The 18,933-nt window shown below is 47.1% G+C and overlaps 5 protein-coding genes across 5 annotated transcripts; 3 read left to right on the top strand and 2 right to left on the bottom strand.

The window, feature by feature from the left end:
- Positions 1-2,027: 2,027 nt before the first annotated feature.
- CH63R_14516 (EC12a protein) lies at positions 2,028-3,288 on the top strand (the record flags this gene model as incomplete). Its single annotated transcript, XM_018309490.1, has 4 exons — positions 2,028-2,297; positions 2,353-2,426; positions 2,746-2,796; positions 2,871-3,288. 4 exons carry the CDS (start codon positions 2,028-2,030, stop codon positions 3,286-3,288), a joined length of 813 nt encoding a protein of 270 aa, XP_018150733.1.
- Positions 3,289-4,248: 960 nt separating this feature from the next.
- Positions 4,249-4,691, top strand: CH63R_14515 (uncharacterized protein; the record flags this gene model as incomplete). Its single annotated transcript, XM_018309489.1, has 2 exons — positions 4,249-4,351; positions 4,414-4,691. The coding sequence occupies 2 exons, from the start codon at positions 4,249-4,251 to the stop codon at positions 4,689-4,691; spliced, it is 381 nt and encodes a 126-aa protein (XP_018150732.1).
- Positions 4,692-5,642: 951 nt separating this feature from the next.
- Positions 5,643-6,589, bottom strand: CH63R_14514 (uncharacterized protein; the record flags this gene model as incomplete). The annotated part of the gene is made up of 4 exons (XM_018309488.1): positions 5,643-5,843; positions 6,000-6,087; positions 6,318-6,468; positions 6,550-6,589. The coding sequence occupies 4 exons, from the start codon at positions 6,587-6,589 to the stop codon at positions 5,643-5,645; spliced, it is 480 nt and encodes a 159-aa protein (XP_018150731.1).
- A 1,614-nt stretch (positions 6,590-8,203) lies between these two features.
- Positions 8,204-8,905, top strand: CH63R_14513 (Carboxypeptidase S1; the record flags this gene model as incomplete). The annotated part of the gene is made up of 1 exon (XM_018309487.1): positions 8,204-8,905. The coding sequence occupies one exon, from the start codon at positions 8,204-8,206 to the stop codon at positions 8,903-8,905; it is 702 nt and encodes a 233-aa protein (XP_018150730.1).
- A 4,297-nt stretch (positions 8,906-13,202) lies between these two features.
- Positions 13,203-13,790, bottom strand: CH63R_14512 (Alternative oxidase; the record flags this gene model as incomplete). The annotated part of the gene is made up of 1 exon (XM_018309486.1): positions 13,203-13,790. The coding sequence occupies one exon, from the start codon at positions 13,788-13,790 to the stop codon at positions 13,203-13,205; it is 588 nt and encodes a 195-aa protein (XP_018150729.1).
- Positions 13,791-18,933: the final 5,143 nt, after the last annotated feature.

The following is an 18,933-nucleotide window of genomic DNA, read 5'->3' as shown; positions in this document are numbered from 1 at the left end:
CTGGAGGCTGTGTAGCCATTGCGGAAGGGCTCAGAGCAGAGAAGCGAAGAATTTTCAGCTGTTAAGTATTGTGGTGGTTTACTACCTGATTCATTAACAGCAGATGCCAAGAAAAAAATAGGCAAGAGGGAAGTTGTCATGCAGGCATAGAAGTAAACCAAGACAATCATCAAAATACAGGGGTTAAACTCCTACGCTTTGGATAACTTTACAAATCGTAGGGACTAAAATATGTGTATGCTGCACCACCCTCGTGTAGCTTCTCTAGAGATATGCTGATCTGTGTCTTCCAATGTTTCCTCAGATCAAGTGAACTCTAGTCAGCTCTTGCTCTAACAGCACTCCCTTCGTGTCAATCCAAATAAAGAGTATTCCAATTAACTTGTCTCCGTCTCAAACAACTCCGTGTAGGCAACAGATCCATCCTTCAGGAGGAGGAGGTATTTGCACTATAGCAATTGCATTTAATATTGTAAGCTCCTTCTTCACATGTGCTAGGCCAAATAAGAGCCTAAAACGTTTGAAGTAACATTTAGCCTACGTACTATCTCTACTAACTTAGGCCTAAACTGCCTTAGTACAATTTAATATGTCTGGCGCGCTCGCTTAACTATCATGTACGTTAGTATATAGTAAGATATATAATATATTACGTAAATAAACTTTGAATGCACTAAATACTCTAATAATAAAATGCGCAAGGCATGCACTTATGTTAAACTAGTACTAAAAGCCATTTAAAAGTACTTTCTTACATTAGTACATGTCACAGGATCGTATGCCAGATTGGTGTTAAGGGTACTGCAAGTTATGGCGAAGCTATAACCCCTTTTCATTGCGGCGACGCGCTGCTCGCACAGCGCGATCTCTTGATCCTCTTCTTAACGTTCCCTCTTGTATCTAGACCTGACCCTACAGGTCATCATAATCCATCTATTGCGTTGAACCTGCTCTCTTGTAGCCAAAGATTGCAGTTGACGACGATAATGCAGTGAGGCGACAATGCTTTCCGTTGAGGCTCTTAGGGAGGAGTCGAGCAAGTAGGTTACAGATAAGACAAGGCAACTGGCAAAGAGCACCACTGCCTATGTTAGGCAAATCTGCCTCTTTCGGGCCTTTTTCATTTTTTTTTTTGCGCTGATAGATTTGCAACCAGATGAGCCATCGAGTGAAGTACTGTCAGTGGGGGTGTGAGGGTTGGGGTAGGTAGAAAATACCTAGCAGGGAGCTTTTACTCTTGCCGGATACCATCGTGCTAGTGCAACAGACCATAATCAAGCTTTACAAAGAAAATTTCATTGGCAGAACTCTATATTAAATGATACCATCAGTAGATCTACTCTCGCCAATATAAATCAGCAAAAATGCAAAAGCCCACAGCGCCATTTATTGATATTACCGTCATGCATTATAGTTGCATGAATTAGAGGCTTAGTACCCATCTCTAATATACCCCCTCTAGCATTTTAAAAGGTAGCGCAGTAGAAGTTTAATCATTACTGTTTATTTTAAAAAATTTACCTAATAGATAACAGTGGGACCCTTGCTGCCTACCTTTAAAATCCTTGAGGAGGTGAAAATAGCCCACAAGTTCGTATTTGTATATATGCAGTTTAATTATATACATAAATTATCCATGTAAGTCTAGCTTATTAAAATGATTACGTACTATACCTATAGCCACCTTTTACCTATTCTTTCCTACTAAGGCAAATAACCTATTTAATACACTAACATGGTTTAAAAGCTTTGCGTAAACTAAAATTCCTTAAAGTTTAGTCGTAAGAGGCTTTTAGCGTTACGTGGTTCCACAAGACTAGTCTAGCTTTTACAAAGTAATTTCCAGGACATCTTATTATTAATGTTCTATAGAGCTGTTTATTGCATATCAAATCATTTACTTTCTGTTATAATTTCTCTACCATTTAAAAGCCGTCACAGCCGCTTCTGTAAAGCAGTCTATTCTACACCACTATAGACACAACCCAATCTTTTACTCTTTTTATAACCCAACTCTATCAGGCAAAATGAAGTTACTTGCTCTATTAGCCATTACCACGCTTGCAGCTGCCGCGGTAACCAATAAGGCAATGAAGTGCCAGTATGTTAACTTAACTTCTAACACCACTGATATCCACACATGCTTACGTCTCTTAAGCTGCATCAGCCATGGCTGGCAAAGAAACATCGAAGACACATCGATAGCATGTCAGAAAAGGGCGGGTCGAGGTGTCCAGGGTATTTATGAGAAAGGGTATTGCTACGTAGATGCGGATGAAGAAGCCACGTTTGTAAATGTAAGTTTCTCTTTCTTACTTTGAAGAACAGGATGGGTTAATCAAAGTCACATAGGAGTGCGCTGTTAAGGGCAAATGTAAAAAGAACAAGAAGTTTAAGCTCGCAGAAGCTGATGAGGAACCGTCCAGGTAAAGTGCCAGTTTTATGTAATTGAAAGTGGCAAGTTCTAACACCAACAGCCCCTAGTGTAACCGGCTGAGCCCGTAGTGACCTTCCAGGTATCGCAGCTGAGCTAAGATCTACGCTTAGGCTAAAAACCTATGCGCCGGCGTGACGATAACCTGATCTCCAAAAGCCTGATCAGGCCGGCGGCCAACAGGCCTTTTTTGTTTTCGTATCTCTGTGATGGATACTCAAAGTAGTTACTACAGCTACTTACAAATATACTGCCTGTGGACTGTGGCATTATCCTGTAGATCAAATCCGCTCTGTATCCCTCTATACCAGGTGCTTGCACCCCATTAGGGATCTGACTGGAATGACCTACAAGGGGTGGCTGTACGTCCCTCAAGTTAGGTCCAGAGTACCATGTCTTCCAATTCAACTGTGACACCTGTTCTCATCACTTCAAGAATTAGGAAGCCGTTGGCTGTGACTTTACCTGACTCTCACTTCAATTGTAACACCTGTACTCGTCAGTTCAAGAACCGAGAAGCCGTTGACCAGCACATGAAAGCTCTTGGTCATCGGAAGTCGCTGGCTGTGACTCTACCTGACTCTCAATTCGGTTGCGACACTTGTACTAGTCACTTCAAGAGTCAGGAGGCTGCTGGTCAGCATATGGACGATCTTGGTCACCGGAAACAGTTGGCTACTATGACATCTGAATACATCTTACATCTGAGGCCTGTTGGACAGATGACTGATGACCCCACAGGATATGAACGCCTTGTCTTGCAGATCTGTCCAAAGTACCTTACCCCAAATGAAGCAAATAAGATACGTCTACAATTCGACAGAGTATGGAAGGAGAACAAGCAGGTTCTATAGAGCGGGATAAATTACTCCAAAACCAAGGAATGGGCCTCACAGCATGATCTTCAAACAATCACTGTTTGCATAGGTCCTCTCATGGAGACAGGAAATACCAAATGTAAAAGAAAGTCAAGTTTTCGAAATTGGACATGGTATTTGAGAGGAGCATCAGCTTTATTTGCTTGGCGCATATCTTAAGGTCAAAGTACGACAGTTTTAACACCCCCACCGCCACATCGATACCATCCATCAGGGATGAAAAACTACTAAGATATAGAACGACTGATTCTCCAAGACAGTAGAAGATATTTGTTACATGGCAAAGGGCGACAGTGAAGTGTATCTGTATGATGGTGAATGCTGGGATGGGTTCAAGGGTCCAAAGAGCGTCATTGTGTTCACAATACAACTGTGCCTCGCATACCTCATTCAACTGTGGTCTAAAAGGCACGTCAGGCACGATTCCATTATTTCCGCCCTAATGCAGTCCAACATGTAGAACAAGGACAGCCAAGAGCTCTTCGACTGGTTTCGTTCCTATGCGGAGGATAACAAACCAAAGGGATACACCAAAGTACTAGTCACAACATACGAACTTGCTGGAATGGGGCTGGACGGGTTGAAAGTGGCCATCTATTGCATGCATTTTAGGGCCGTCAAAGACATCAATGCACGTGATCAGGCCTCAAGCCGCGTTGATAGGTCAGGCCAACCCCTCAGTTCCTACGTGTACTATAAGGAATATCAGGAACAGCCGTTCGGCCGCGAAAGCCTATTTGGTGGGGATGGCCTCCTAGGGGAACTCGTCGCTTTCACCGGGGGGGGGGGGGCACACTCTACTGAAAAATGAAGGTCCGCAAACGTACTAGATACTGAGATTCAAATCATAATGGAAAAAAGTTTCCTGGCAGGAGCAAGTAGTGAATACCAAGTGGATGGCGTCACGAAACGAAATCACGTGGGACTTGAACAGCCATGCATTCATTTCGGCGACCAATTCTGCCAAACTACCACGATCGCAGGACCTCACACGAATACCAACGCAGAACTACGTTCACGCTTCTTCTGTACCACCATAGTAAGTTGTGCTTCTACATCATTTGCACCTCTTCTTCATGCTGACTTATGTCATTGCGCCAGCCTTAGAAATGGCCGAATCCAGTGTGGACCACGTCGCCAGCGACGCGAAGGACGCGCTCGACTGTCCTGTCGTCTACGGCGAGCTCAACTGCAGCCGCATCACGCCGGACAAGCCAAACAACTTCACCCTCAAGAAGAACGCTAGTGACATCACCGCCAACGTCGACTGGCTCAATTGCTCTATGGTTGTCGACGAGCCGCTCAATGCTCGAGACAACCACCTTTGTGCCTTCGATCAAGTCCCCGAGGCCAAAACAGTGTACAAGCCGGGCGTCTAGGTGATCCCCGAGTACAGCGTGGAGTTCCTGCTGGTTGTTTCGGACTATCTTAAAGACTTTCAATTCCCCTCCGACATCAAAGTCCGCCTCTGGTGATCTGCGGAAGATGGCGACACATCTTTCAGAATCCACCTTCTCCGCCAATGTCGTGCCGGCAAGACTGGGATTAACGCTGTTCTGATGACGTTGCCTGGCTGCAATCTAGAGGAATACTGCCAGACGCTGAGCCCTAATGACCCTTAGGTAAGTTGCATCCATCCCCACCCTGTCAAGCTATGCTATTAACATTCTTCTCTCTTGCAGACGGCCAACATCATCCATCTCGTTTCTCCCTGCGCCATCAACAAATGCAAGTCGCTGCGTCACCTGCTCAGCCAGCCGGCCAAGGACTTGATTGCCTAAGAGAACAAGCATCTGCGCTGTCTTGCCTGCGTCGTCCGTTTTATGTAGGACCATCTTGCCATGCCTAGGAGGACAATTTTAAGGATGGCGTGAAGATAGAGAAAGGTTGTTAGTCACCAGTCGCGTAGTATTTGTTTAGGGCTCTATAGTACAATTCTTAGAGGACTTAGAGATTCTTTATTATTTCCTGAAGCTATTGTCTGTAAAGTAAACTTTACTAGTCAGCTGTAGAACCTGTCTTTGTCTTTTCTTGTCGATCGCCTTCTGCAGCCCCGCCCCGTTTGCCATCCACTGATGTCAGCACTTTGCAGTCAGCTTACAGGGGTAGACCCTAAGCTGACGACAAGATCCTTAGATCCGATCTATAGCCTGTTTTGCAAAGGTAAGGATCCGTTTTCATTGTTGCATAGTTCAGTTACCACGCCTCTACTACTACAAAAGACACATACAGCGATAGATGTATTAGATTTAGAAGAATGAAAACTGCGTAAGCTGGCTGGCCTCCTAGCTTCTAGATGCTATACATAGCCTTCCTACCCTCTTAACTCTTTAAATAATCTCTAACAACAGCCTGCAATCCTCTGTATCCTCTAGAAGCCGTTCTATAGGCGTAGCATAGGTGACATCCATCAGACGATCCAGATTGAAGTTATCCCCCCCTGCAAGCACGTCGTCCTGTGTTATTCCTCCTGTGACCATGGCGACGGCCCTTCCCCCTAGGTTGAAGACACAGGCACTAGAATTGCCTCTCTAAGTAAACTTTTTGTACGCATCATTAATGTTGGCTACAATGCAACACTCCTAGGAGTAGAAGATTTAGCTGTTTCTATTAAAATTGCAGCAAACCGACTTATCTAGGTTAAAGAGCCTAAATTAAAGTCCTATTGTGTAACCCTGCATGCCTACAATATAACTCTCCTTGGACTCTAGGAGTTCTAAGACGGGAGCTACGCCTTGTACTTGGATGGTGTAGTTATAGTCTGCATCCTGTATTCTAGCAAGAGGCTTTTAGTCTCTAAAACAAGCTGTAGGATTTTCCTATTGACTAAGGAATAATTAGAGAGAGCAGAAAGCAGCCACTTATAATAACTAACTCCTAGTTGTATTAAGTACTAATCGCTAAGAAAGCTAGACCTTCTTATTTCATACTCTCTAACGAATGCAGTCTTACTAAAAGTCTAGGTGTGTAGATCCTGTTGTTAAGAGAATAATTAAATAATAAACTCTACTGCAGTGATTTTGGCTTGTAGTATGGCGGTCCTTAAAGATGCAAGTGCCTTGTAGTCCTTAGTGTAGGTCTCTCTCCTTCTCCCCTCTGTCAGCAATGCTGCAGTAATAGCGTCTCTAGAGTTTATCAACTTCACAGCAAGCAAATCTTGTGTCCTCTATAGCAGGTGGATAACAGACTTTACAGGCAACGTTATCTCTTTATTTAGTAGCTAACTACCTGTCTTACTATTGCTATAATAGACGTGTTGATAGGTTAATGCAAACATCTTATTAGACTTAGCATTAGCCCTCTGCAGATATAATCCCTTTGTTCCCTTGCGTTGCGGTTGATCTAGACTTGCAATGTCTGTACTCACCCACTTAGATAACCTCAATCAACCACAACGCTTTTCACCACGATATACGGCATCACTGCTATTGCCACGTATCGCGAATTGCCTCATCCTTGCCCCTGTGAAGTCGAAGTTATACTAACACTTATGTACTACAAAAGAACAGCCTTATTAAACATACTGCTATGTTTACCAAGAGGTAAAAAGTGATTCTGCCTACACCTTATCGTCAACTGTCTACCCAGGTGGTTGGCTGACACTCTACTGCAGCCAATGGCAGTGCTGGGGGAACGCGTCGAACGCAAAAGTGGATCAGTTGAGAAATCTAGCCAATAGTTATACAAGGACACCGGAATCTCGGCAACGGAATACTAGAGTAGAGTATACTAGAGCAGGAGAGGAATAGGAATTTGAGATTTATAAAAGCCCAGTTGGTATAATGTTATAAGTCTTAACTGGGATTTCGAAATGGAGGTGCAGGAGAACAACTAGGGCGGCGAGGGGATGCACCCAATAGCAGTACACGGATGGGCGAACGTCGACGCGGTTCGTCAGAGTTTACTAGAGTAAGAAGCCAACGTAACCAACACTGGCAAAGAGGCAGTTACATTAGCTAAGTCTTAGCGTTATTTGATTTAATAGCTTTAACGGCAGCGCTGGCGTTGGTGCGATGCTGCAATCCTAAAAGTTACCTCAGCTAAGTCCAGCAGTTTGGTAATGAAATTGTAATATTGGTTCTTCGTAGGTCAGTGCATCTCAACTGGGGTGTAGAAAATAACGCAGCCTACAAGAACGCCTACAAAGTGCTCGGTTTCGAAGCCTACCGGATCTAGTTGACTACCATCAGGTTCAATCACCTTATTTGCAGCAGTCCCCGTGAAAGTCAACCCGTTGAAGGTTTCAGTGCTTGGCGGGTAATGATGCCGAAACGAGTTAGCTCGGACTAACGTCAGGTCTACATAGTAGTGGCGCTGGTCCAAGGCGTCAGGGTGCTAGCTGTTACAGTCTTCATCCTAGATAGATGCCTCTTTGTTAGTCGAAGAATAATTGTTCCATAAAATAAATTTAAATACTAAATATGCCTCAGGAAGTATACCTGAGATTATCTTGAACTCATCCTGGAAAGATTTATACAAGCCTCAAGTCTAATATACTACAATCCTGACTTCTAGGTGCCTTGCTGAATTTTATACAACTTTAACACCCCTTTCCGTGTCCTTTTTCTCTTGACCAGCTGAGGAAACAAAACCGAAGACATAACAGAAATGGGTAACTCCCAAGAACCCGCCACAGGCCTCACCAAAGGCTTTACCAATCATCTCCGCGCGCGAGAAAAGAAGCGGCGGGGGAGGACGTGGATCAAATTTCCCGTTTGTGGCGATGAGTTAATTACTGTCCAGATCACCCTCTAATTATATTTCCATTAGAGATGGGTTTATGGATACCTGAGTGCAGTTTGGTGCATACTTGAACTACTCAGTATTCCTGGGCAACCCCTACAACATAAAGCCGTTCAATGACACTCTCCAGTAACAGCTCTTTACCAACATGTTCGGTCCCGGTAGGTGTCAGGATCGGCAGATGGCCTGCAACAGCAAGCCAGCTAACAAGGTCTGCGCCGATGCCGACGCTTTCTGTATTCAGAACGTCGAAGATTTCTGGGACATCAACACGCGGCGTACTGAAAACGATATCCGCTTCTTGCTGCCAGATCCGTTCCTGTCATCAAACTTCGTCGCGTACCTCAACAGAGCCGATATACAAGCAGCTATCGGGGCCTCGAACAACTTTACTACCGCGTCGGTACAGACATCTATGGCCTTCAGCTCGACCGGCGACGATAGCCACACAGGCGAACTTGTTACCAAGTCCATGGCAAGTCTGCTCCAGCAGAGTGTCACCGTCGCCCCTTTCACCGGCGACGCGGACTACGACAGCAACATGATTGGCGCCCAGGTCGTTGCAGCGAACGTGGGTGCCGCTAACTGGGCCATGGCCGGGTTTGTGAACTTGTCGGCCAACAGCGACGGCCAGATCCCGGGCGAGACAAAACAAGCTGACGGCTTCTCGTTCACGCGGCTCTACTACGCGGGTCACTTTTCTGCCTTCAACCAGCCAGAGGCCGCGCTCAGAATCCAAGAGCGCGTCATCAAAGATGTCGACATCGCCACAGGCATGACGCCAATGGCGTTCGGAAAGAACCTGTTCACAAAAGGCCCGTTGGAGAGCACATTTAGGGAGGGCAGTTAAGAAGGCAAGGGGTACTAAGATATTGATAAAATGTTACTTAAACATTCTCTTGCAAATAAGAGGCGTAACGCCGCCTACACACCTAATGCAGTCGTTGTCACCCCTACATTCCCCTTCAGAATTATACTGTTAGCGTAACTGTATAAAGTATCAGTTAATAGTATGTTAAGATACACACCTCCTAGACCGCGTTGCGCAACAGCAACAGAAGCTAGGAATGATGCTAAGCTGAGAAAAAAAGAAAGACGCATAGTTGCTGTAGTTTGAGATATGAATTGGTAAACTAATACAATACAGAAATGGACTGGGACGATGAACCCTTGTGACCTACTGCAGAACTTGAATAGTCTGTGACAGTTTATAGTATTTATACAACAACGTTAATCAAGAGTTACACGCTAATTCGTGATCCGGAGCACGCCGAGCTATGCTTCTAAGGCGAGACAAGTCAGATAAAGTCAAAATAAGAATGCTAACGACGGTACTGTTCAACGCCAGTGTATCACTGCAAAGTAGGAAAGGGCGCCGGTCTCAGCCGTCGTTTCAGGGACCCGCTTTACAAGGTAAGCATTACAGCACTTTTGCTGATTCCACAGCTCGAATTAATCATTCCAAGGGCGCGGGGCTGATGGCTGGCCTAGGTTGTCAGCTTGCTCACTTAAACACTTCAACACTTTAACAGGTCAAACTCTCATTTAAAATCGTTTAGCCTTAATAGTTAACTCAGTGAAAAGATTAGATTACAATGTCCTTAGCACAGTAGCAAGTTTATTTACCTATTACACTCTTTACAATAGTTTTCAAATTCTATTCAACAAGTTGTCTTACAAACAACGCCTATTTTTAGACAAAAGGGTTCTAAAGTAATTCAAAGCAGTACAACCGATTAACCTTTATGACTTATCCAATTAGGACCGATCATTTTCGGAGCTTATCCTCCTAGAACCGATCACCTTCGGAACTTATCCCATTGATTGCAGGGTTAGTTACGTCAATTTTGCCGAGGGTGGAGTAAAGCTGATAATGGCTCAAGCTAGCACCTCCAACAACCAACCTTTCTTGGGCTTAATTCCTCCCCTGACTGGATCGCGCAGAAACCGACGTACAAGGGTCCATGGGCGGTCCGCGATTGGCCGGCCCAAGGACATGCGAGCCAGTCCCAGTATTCCTTTCTTTGAACCGTGATCCCTGCCATGTCGGAGTCAACCGAGACGCAGGGTTCCTTGAATGTGAGGGTTTGCCTGGCTGGCAGCGGCACACACCAGGCGAGCGACTGGTTTGCCAGATCAACTTCCTGCATTGGGAACAGATAAGCCTGCCATGCTGGCCTTCCTTCTCCTGCTATTGCGTCGGCTCTGCCGCAGGGGTCTCTGAGCACACCCTTTTCCGACAATCCCGCCGGTTGGTTTGCAAAGGGGTGGCGCCGCGGAGTGACAGGCCGACCCGGCAGGGTGTGTTTTGTCGAGGTGGGCTGTGGACGTGCGAGGAGTGATTTTTTTTTTGACACGGGGTAGGCTCAAAGAACCCTGCATCTGCCAGCCCCGCCGTTCACCAATGTACACAGTATAGTCTGCTTGTCCGAGTTCAAATGGCGAGGTTTGGTGGGTCCAGAGGGAGTGGGCTTACATCTGTGTGAGAAATGAGAAATGTGTGGGGCAGGGGAGACACACCCAAGAGATAATTTGGTGGGGGACAGGTCGAAGGAGATCCCCGGCCTTCTGAAACTTTGAGGCGCAGTGATGCTCCGTTGGCTCCTTCCTGAAGACGCATACTTTCGGTTGCTAAAGCTGGTAACATGATAGGTGGTTCTATGGTCTATGTGTTGCTGCTATTTTTGCGGTCATGATAATCCCGACATCCTCTGGGTTCACGTAGCGAGTTTCCTTGTATCGTCCACCTTGTCGAAAGAACCACGCGGACAGTCGATTTAGCTCTTTTCGTTATTACATATGGTGCCTTCCCTCGATTGTCCTTGAATAAAAGCATTTAATCGAATAGGCTAGGTTGTCTTTCTGTTGGAATAACACTTTCACATGACCGTACGACACCTACGACTCAGGGAAAGAGTGCACAGACTGGATTGTGCAGCACTCATTCATTCACAGGGGAACAACCTCTTGGCTCGGCCCGAATGACTCAGGCCCGGACGAGACAGTATATCTGTCTCGTACGACGCCCATCTTGTAGTTAGGAAGGACAGTCACAGATATCATTCTTTGGTTCACCCTACATTTTCAGTACCTGCGTGCACGTACAAAGTCCATTCAACACTTTCCCCTAATAACCCTTATACCTGTATTAGGCGGAGCTTAGAGAAGTGATTCTTGTTTATGCCTATAGCTAAGGGTCGAGTTGCAAGTAAATATTAATGTATGCTAGATGATAGCAATCTTCATCTCTAAGGCAGCGTTTTAGAAGACTTCGTTGTTCACTGGTGTAGAAAGCTACTTTCTTGTCCTGCAGGGATGGGACTTGGGGTGGTTGTATTATCCTAAAGATGTCTACGTCTCAGCAGTCCGAAGCCATTTCTTGCTTTGGTCCGCGCGGGACTGTCAATTAGTTGCCTTAGGTAATCACAAATGATAACTGGTTTGACTCTAGTCTTAATCATTTCTACCCTGTTCGTTCTTTTCCAGCAGGCACTCTCATGCGTGCTCGCCAGAAGACGTACACGACTACATCCCACTAAGGGTCTGCAAAGAACCCCTAGTTATCGACAAGGACATTTTATCTGCAAGCTTGGTAGCAAGGGGTTTCGGAGGAGCCCTTGTGTGTTGTTCTTCTGCATCAACCCCGGGTGTGTAAAACACCGATATCGCCCGACCGACCCTGTCGGATTTCCCATTTCTCATGTCTGCAAGACAAGCCCCGAAAATGCCGCTATCTCAGGGTGGTGCCTCGGATGGCGGAAGTACAACCGCCAATGCCCCAACGCGAACGGAGCGGACGGTCCAAGTTGAAACAAGGCATCAAAGGGTTGGATGTCACTCTCATCAGCAGTCTCGCCAATAATAGACGCTATAGGGCCGCTCCAGAGCTCGCTCAAGCCTTCCGTCATGCCCCAGGTCCGACGAATCCAACCACACTCTTCCCACCTTCTCCGTCCCGACAGGCTTCGCTAGCAGCCACCGACCCGCGTTCAATGAGAACGATCCCTGCGGCCAGGCTCGACTCACAACGAAACTATGTTAGTTGGACGGATTATGCAGATTCATACCCGGGAGTTACTTCGGTGCAGTGGGGTGGCGGTTCATCTGTACCCTGAGGCAGCCCAGCAGCCGCAGCTAAGAAGGGACACTGCGGAGGACTGTTGGCCTTGTTGGCCCTGGCCCCTGTAGCCTCTCTGCGGCCCATGCTCGACAGTGACCAAGCGCCAGATCTGGCTTGCATTATTACACCACTAAAGGCTGCGGCATAGTCTTAAAAGGTCGACTTCCTTCTTGGTCTGCACACCGTTCCTGTTCGAGTAACTGCATGGGACGGTATGAATGCTCAGGCTGTGGCCTAGATTAAAGCAGATGAGTGAACCACACAATCACCCTGTTCGCTCTCCTCGCTTTAGCGGGGCGCATCAAGGCGGGCGCGCCGCGATTGGCTGGGTGGCAACACGTTCAAGGCGGTCTGTTGGAGCGCCTTCGCAAAGTGGCAAAGCGCAGAGAGCCAAGTAACCGCTCCTTGTTTGCTGTGTTTTTGGGTGCAGCAGAATGTGGCACACTACTTGATTCAGAGGAGTTGGCAGAAGCTAGCCAAGGGAGGTGTGTCGTTGACAACGTCTGACGTGATTGGCTGCGTCGCAGTTTCCCCGTCAGACAGCAGGGCCTTGGCAATTACACCCAATCAAGGCGCAGTGTCTTACAATTTGGATATGGATAGACTGCAAGAAAAGCACGACTGTCCTTAGGTGTTGTTAAAACATAAAAAGCCATTGAAGCCCGGACAGTGGCCGCGCTCAAGATCATCCACTTACCACGCTCACATCTTGCCTTTTCCTAGTTCGTCACCGTCACTTCACCACTGTGGACTGCTATCCTTGTGTAAACTGATACAAGCACGGCGTTGACTGCCCCGGCTGGTTGAATGTGCACAACGCTCGCTGTGATGACTGCGTTGTGGTGGACCAATAACCATGACGAGTCTTCGTGGCTTCATATAGTTACTGACAAAAATACTCCTCTCGTATGTTAGGGTTACTTGCTCAGATGTTTGTTCACGTTACTTTGAAGCAGCGCTGCCTCCTAGGCCTCCTAGGTGCATCATTTTAGAATATGAATTGCTCTACATTTCGACCTGCAGACGTCTAGGGCCACAAACACAATGCATACTCGGGGTACCTCCTTAGTTCGCCATACACCTGGCTAAACTCATCACTCAACATCTGCGGCCCATCGAGATAGCTCTTCTTCAGGTCTTTAACAAAAAGATGCCTCTTCAAGGCGACGTTCCACGCAAAGCTCGAATGAGCCACCCCGCCAAACTGCGAGGCCCTGAGCATCACCAGGTAATCCACCAGGGCCTGCTGGTCCCAAGCCAGCTTGTCAAGCTTTTCTATGTCCTTGCCCAGAACATCCTGCTTCTTGACGACGGTGATCCCCTTGGTCGCAGCCTCCTTTTTGAAGGTCTCGACATGAGCCGTTTCGCCGGATGCCACGTAGATCAGAGAGAGATTCGCGTTCAGGGCCTGCTCCGTGTACGCTCTGGTCTGCTTGCCGTAGTCGGACCATGCCCACATTTCCATGGTCGGGCTCCAATTGATCATAGCATCTCTCTCTACACGAAGATGGGCACCAAAGTAGGCATTATCGAGAATAGGACTCTCAGGGGGGCTTGTGTTGGCGGATGAGACAGCTGTTAGGAGCGAAGACTCAAATTTGAACTGTTCGGCCATGCGGCGCAGTGTTGTCGTCGCGAGCTGTCGTGTATCGGCTCTGAATTTCAGTATATCTCCAAAAGACGTAGCAAAGTCGTCGCCGTCGCTGTAAATCGGGAATGACATAAGTCAACATACCCACTTTCCGGCCACCCCCCCATTCCGGCCACCCAAAAATGCCTCATTTCCCCTCAACACCATGACTGCCCTCTATTTTCTAACCATCACAACATTTTCAACCTTCATCCAAATACCTTCATTTTTCGCACACACCTTTCTCTATACCTTATGGTCGGATATACCGAAAATGAGATCAATCAAGCTATCGAAGCATGCACCAACGGCGTCAGCCTAAGGAAGGCTGCCCTTACCTATGGGATCCCAAGGACTACCCTTCAGGATCAATTAAAGGGTGCCCAGGCAAGGCCTCTTGCCTTTGCAGACCATCAAAGACTCTCTATTAGTCAGGAGGATAAGCTGGCCCAGTGGGTACGGATTCAACATGCCCTTGGCCTTGCCCCAACCCATCAGCAAGTGAAGGTATTCGCAGAAAGGATCCTTCATGCTATAGGGGACACAGATCCTCTAGGGAAAGGATGGATCCAAGCCTTCATAAGGAGAAACCCATCTATCAAGGTCCAGAGAAGTCGCCCTATTGACTCTAGACGTGTTAATAGAGCATCTACTGAGGTTATCAGGGACTGGTTCAAACTCCTCGCCATACCAGAGGTCAAGGGCATTAAACCAGCCAATAGATACAACATGGATGAGACTAGTATCCTTGAGGGCCAAGGATCTAATAGGCTGGTGCTGGGCATATCTGAGACGAAGTCTATTCGCAAGAAACAGCCTGGATCAAGGGCATAGGTATCCATTATCGAATGCATCTCTGCCCTTGGCCATGCCCTTGATCCCCTCATTATATATAAGGGCAAGACAGTCCAGCAGCAGTAGTTTCCTCTAGACCTTGGCCCTTATGAAGGATGGCAGTTCACTGCAACAGAGAATAGATGGACTACAGACGACACTGCAGTTGAATGGCTGCAGAAGGTCTTCATCCCTCAGACTGCCTCCCAGGGCAAGGAGGGCAAGGAGGAGGCCAGACTGCTGGTTGTTAATAGCCATAGGAGTCACACAATAACGGAATTTATATAGCTCTACTATATTAACAATATCCACCTATTGTTCTTGCCACTACATACCTCCCATGTCCTCCAGCCACTTAACCAGTCAGTCTTCAGCCCTATAAAGGCAGCCTATAGGAAGGAGCTTGGATACCTTAGTCAGTAGGATAACTCTACTATTGTAGGCAAGAGGAACTTTATAGGCTATTATCAGAAGGCTCGTACTGCAGGTATGACGATGCAGAACATCAGAAGTAGTTGGAAATGGACAGGGTTATGGCCTGTCTCTATGGCGAAGCCTCTGATGAGCTCCCTTCTACTCCCAACAACACCAAAGCCATCAGTATCGTCAGATCAGGTCAGCAAAGGGCAGTCTAGAGGCAAGGAAGCTGAGGGATGGGCATCTGCGTCATCTGCAGTGGCATGGTCGACGCCAAGGAAGATGAAGGATCTGGCTGGCCAACTGAAGCTATTCACAGAGCTGGACAATGATGCCTCTACTCAACGCCTTCTATTCAGGAAGGTTAAAAAGGGCTTTGGCGAGCAGGCATATAATCTGGCAACTGCCCAGCAGAAGCTGGAGCTTCTGCAGGCCCAGATCACCAATACTGCAGTGAGGAAAAGGAAGGCAGTCCAGCTGGATCCTAACACTAAGTTCGCCACTATCTCAGACGTGCAGAAGGCGCAGGTTAAAGCTGGTGAAAAAGAGGATGTGACAGCTGAATCCAGCGACTCTGAATACCCTAGTGAAGCAGAAAGCTGTATTGTTGTTGCAGGTAGACAACGTCAATAATTAATTGAAGTTGGTGGGCATGGTGTAGATGGCTTCATTTTTGGGTGGCCGGAATGGGGGGGTGGCCGGAAAGTGGGTATGTTGACTTATAAGAACGTCCAAGTTCTACAATAAAGGGGCCTTGGGTTGGCTGTCCGGTAGGTCCCATTTTGGTGTCGACTTGCCCGAGCCACTCGTAGAGCTTTCCTTTCCACTGTTCTGGGTGAGAGATACCGGTATTAAGTGCTCCGTTTTCGTCAACCAATAATTCAGGAAATAGCCCCATTGTGAACGTTTTCGGTTGACCGAGGACCTTAACGACGGCGTCAGTATTGTTGTATAGGCGCAGTTGCGGACATGAGAGACGTAGTGACTTGACAAAGTGCTCCACGTCAAACATGTAGCCTAGTTCTCGTCTTTCGCCTGTTCGTATGACGCTGATATCCAGGTCGTCGCGCGCGACGATTCTAGGCATGACCAGAGAACCCCCCGCCAACATTGCGTACCGCACGCAATTGAGCACCGAGTTGCGAATGTTTCCTACGCCGCCGATAGAGTTCTCGCATTTGAAGACAACTCCCACCGCCGTCCTCGTGTCCCACTCCGTGGCCGCGCATACCGACTTTATGGCTTCGGACTCAATCGGGGGAAAGTCAAATATGTCGTTCGCTGCCGAGGTTGCGTGTGGGGGCCATAAGTTTGCTTGGATCGGCAGGCCGTAACCAATTTGATGGACACGAATCTGAACGCCTAAAGTCAAGACGATGACGACTGCCACTGTTGCTACAATATACCGGGCGAAGCGCCGTGAAAGGTAGAGCTCGAGGATCCCCATCTTTGTCGTCAACGAGGGGCAAGAGGGGGGAGGCGGGTTTTTTTCACAGCCCATTTTTCGCCTCTTTCGAACTGTGGCATCTGGGAAAGTTTAATTTTAATTCAACGGTAAGCGAAACTGTCGGAACATTGGCTATCCGGCTGCCGGCCGGATGACTCGTGAGCCCGGAAGGCTACATATCGGCCTCTAGCGTCCGTGGCAATTGTGAGGCTCATCCCCGTACACTAGTCACAACGATTGTCACACTATGCTTATGGGACAATATGGTCTTACAAAAGCATGACTAAGTCTGTTAGATTTTCAATATCGATTCGATGCAATGCACCTGGGTTCATTGATCAAAGAGTGATAGTTGTGCTTGATTGCGGGATTCACCCCATCCCGGTCGAAGCGGGGTTCTGTCTTGTATCTACCCGCTCTCACCGGTTCTTGCATATTGTAATCATGAGGATAGACAAGTTCAAGCTGCCTTTTATCCAGATACACGCGTCTATCTAACAACCATCGATTTGACACGTGCTGAAATTGCCCTTAACACGTCTGCGCGTTATTGAAGTTTTCCTTGCAGAAGTCCGCGCAGCTCAGGCTTGGGGTGATATCAGAGAAGGACGAGCAAAAGGTACCGAGCAAGCAATGGCACTGCTAGAACATAATGTTGTTAGCTAATGTATTTACAAACTAGCAGAGGACTAGCAAAACATGGCTTTAGATAGAAGATTAAGGGATTTGTAGGGAAAAGAAGCCTTTGAAGATAAATGTTTTGGTAACGGACCTCATCAAGCGCAAAGGCGTAATGGCCAAACACCGAAAGGGCGATAGTAGTAACAGAGAACTTCATTTTTGTAGAGAATAACAGTCGATATTGAAGTGTATGAAAATGTTTTTTTTAAATAAGTTAAGGGATGAATAAGCAGGTATAAGTACAGGTGTTGTGGCATTTAGTTAAAAGTAGTCAATGAGAGGAATCAGGCACTATTATGTATCTAAATTATATCCGTGAAATAGACGTTTGCATGCAAACCACTCACTGTATTGGGAGCAACGGCATCGGTAGGATCGGAGGGTTTATAAGACTCATAAAGTTTCAATAATTCCACTAATACATTCAAGGACCTCCTTACAAATGGAATTGTATGTATCCAGCAGCCGGGATGATCATGAAATATGGGGCTGCTTGTTACGACCCAAAACCAATTGGTGATTGGTGCAGCCTGAAGCACCCCTGACGCGAGCGATAAAGCAAGGAGACATTCAAGTATGCATGATGATGATGGTGATGTATTTAACGTCCAGAGTGCCAACAGACGTGCTGGGCGCAGTGCCGACATGGTCTATGCTAGGCTAAACTATGTTATAGGCTACTGTCTTCACATAATGTTCCTGATTAATGGGTTGGGCAGATTTTAAAAAAGAAATCGGCCGCCTCCATTCATTCGCATAGAAGGGAGGCTCCCTATGCAGAGCCTAGCAGAGAATCCATGCTTGCTTTCGCCACACGTTGGCGGAGATGGCGTGGCGTGACCCTCCGGCCACGCCTGCAAAAGTAGAAGTGTACTGGGGTTTTGCGTCTTCTGCAACTGCAGATGAGCAGTGCGTCTTGAAGGGCAAATCCCTCGTAGTAAGTCAACCCATTCACTTTTCGCCCACCCAAAAACCCGAAGGCATTCCTACAACAGTATATATTATGGCATATATTGACCCTGTCTGCTTGCAACTCTAATACAGCTGCCAGTCCCACTAGGGTGATCGGAGTCGCTGGACTCAGCTGAAACATCCTCTTTTCCTCCTGCCTCAATTTGCGCCTGTTGGATGTCCTTGATGTTGGCGAACTTGGTGTTTGGGTCCAGCTGGACTGCCTTCCTTTTCCTGACTGCAGTTTTGATGACTTGGGCTTGCAGAAGCTCCGGCTGTTTCTGGGCAGTAGCCAGCTGAAGGGCCTGCTCACTGAAGGCATTATTCACCTTTCTGTGAGGGAGACGTTCAGTAAAGGGATCCTTTTCGGGCTCTGTAGACAACTTCACCTGGCTTGCCAGATCCTACATCTTCCTTGGCGTTGACCAAATCACTGCAGATGAAGCAGTTGCCCAGTCTTCGGCTCTTCCAGCCTCCTTGAATCCAGCCTGCCCTTTGCGGCCCCGATCTGATGGCTTTAGTATTGATGGGAGCAGCAGAGAGCTCATAAGGAGCTTAGTCGTAGAGACAGGCCATAGTCCAGTCCATTTCCAACCACTTTCAATATTACTGATCATCATACCTGCCAGGGTAGGCTTCTTATAACAGCCTAGAAAGTTCCTCCTACCAACGATAGTAGAATCGTTCCATTAACCAAGGTATTCAAGCTCGTCTCTATAGGCCGACTTGACAGGGCTGAAGATTGACTGATGAAGTGGCTGGAGGATATGGGAGGAGTGTGGGGGTAAGAATGACAGA

The sequence above is a fragment of the Colletotrichum higginsianum genome, chromosome 11, assembly GCF_001672515.1.
Source record: "Colletotrichum higginsianum IMI 349063 chromosome 11, whole genome shotgun sequence".
NCBI classification, from domain to species: domain Eukaryota; kingdom Fungi; phylum Ascomycota; class Sordariomycetes; order Glomerellales; family Glomerellaceae; genus Colletotrichum; species Colletotrichum higginsianum.
Note: the sequence above shows the minus strand (reverse complement) of the source record. Positions and strands in the feature narration are given on the sequence as shown.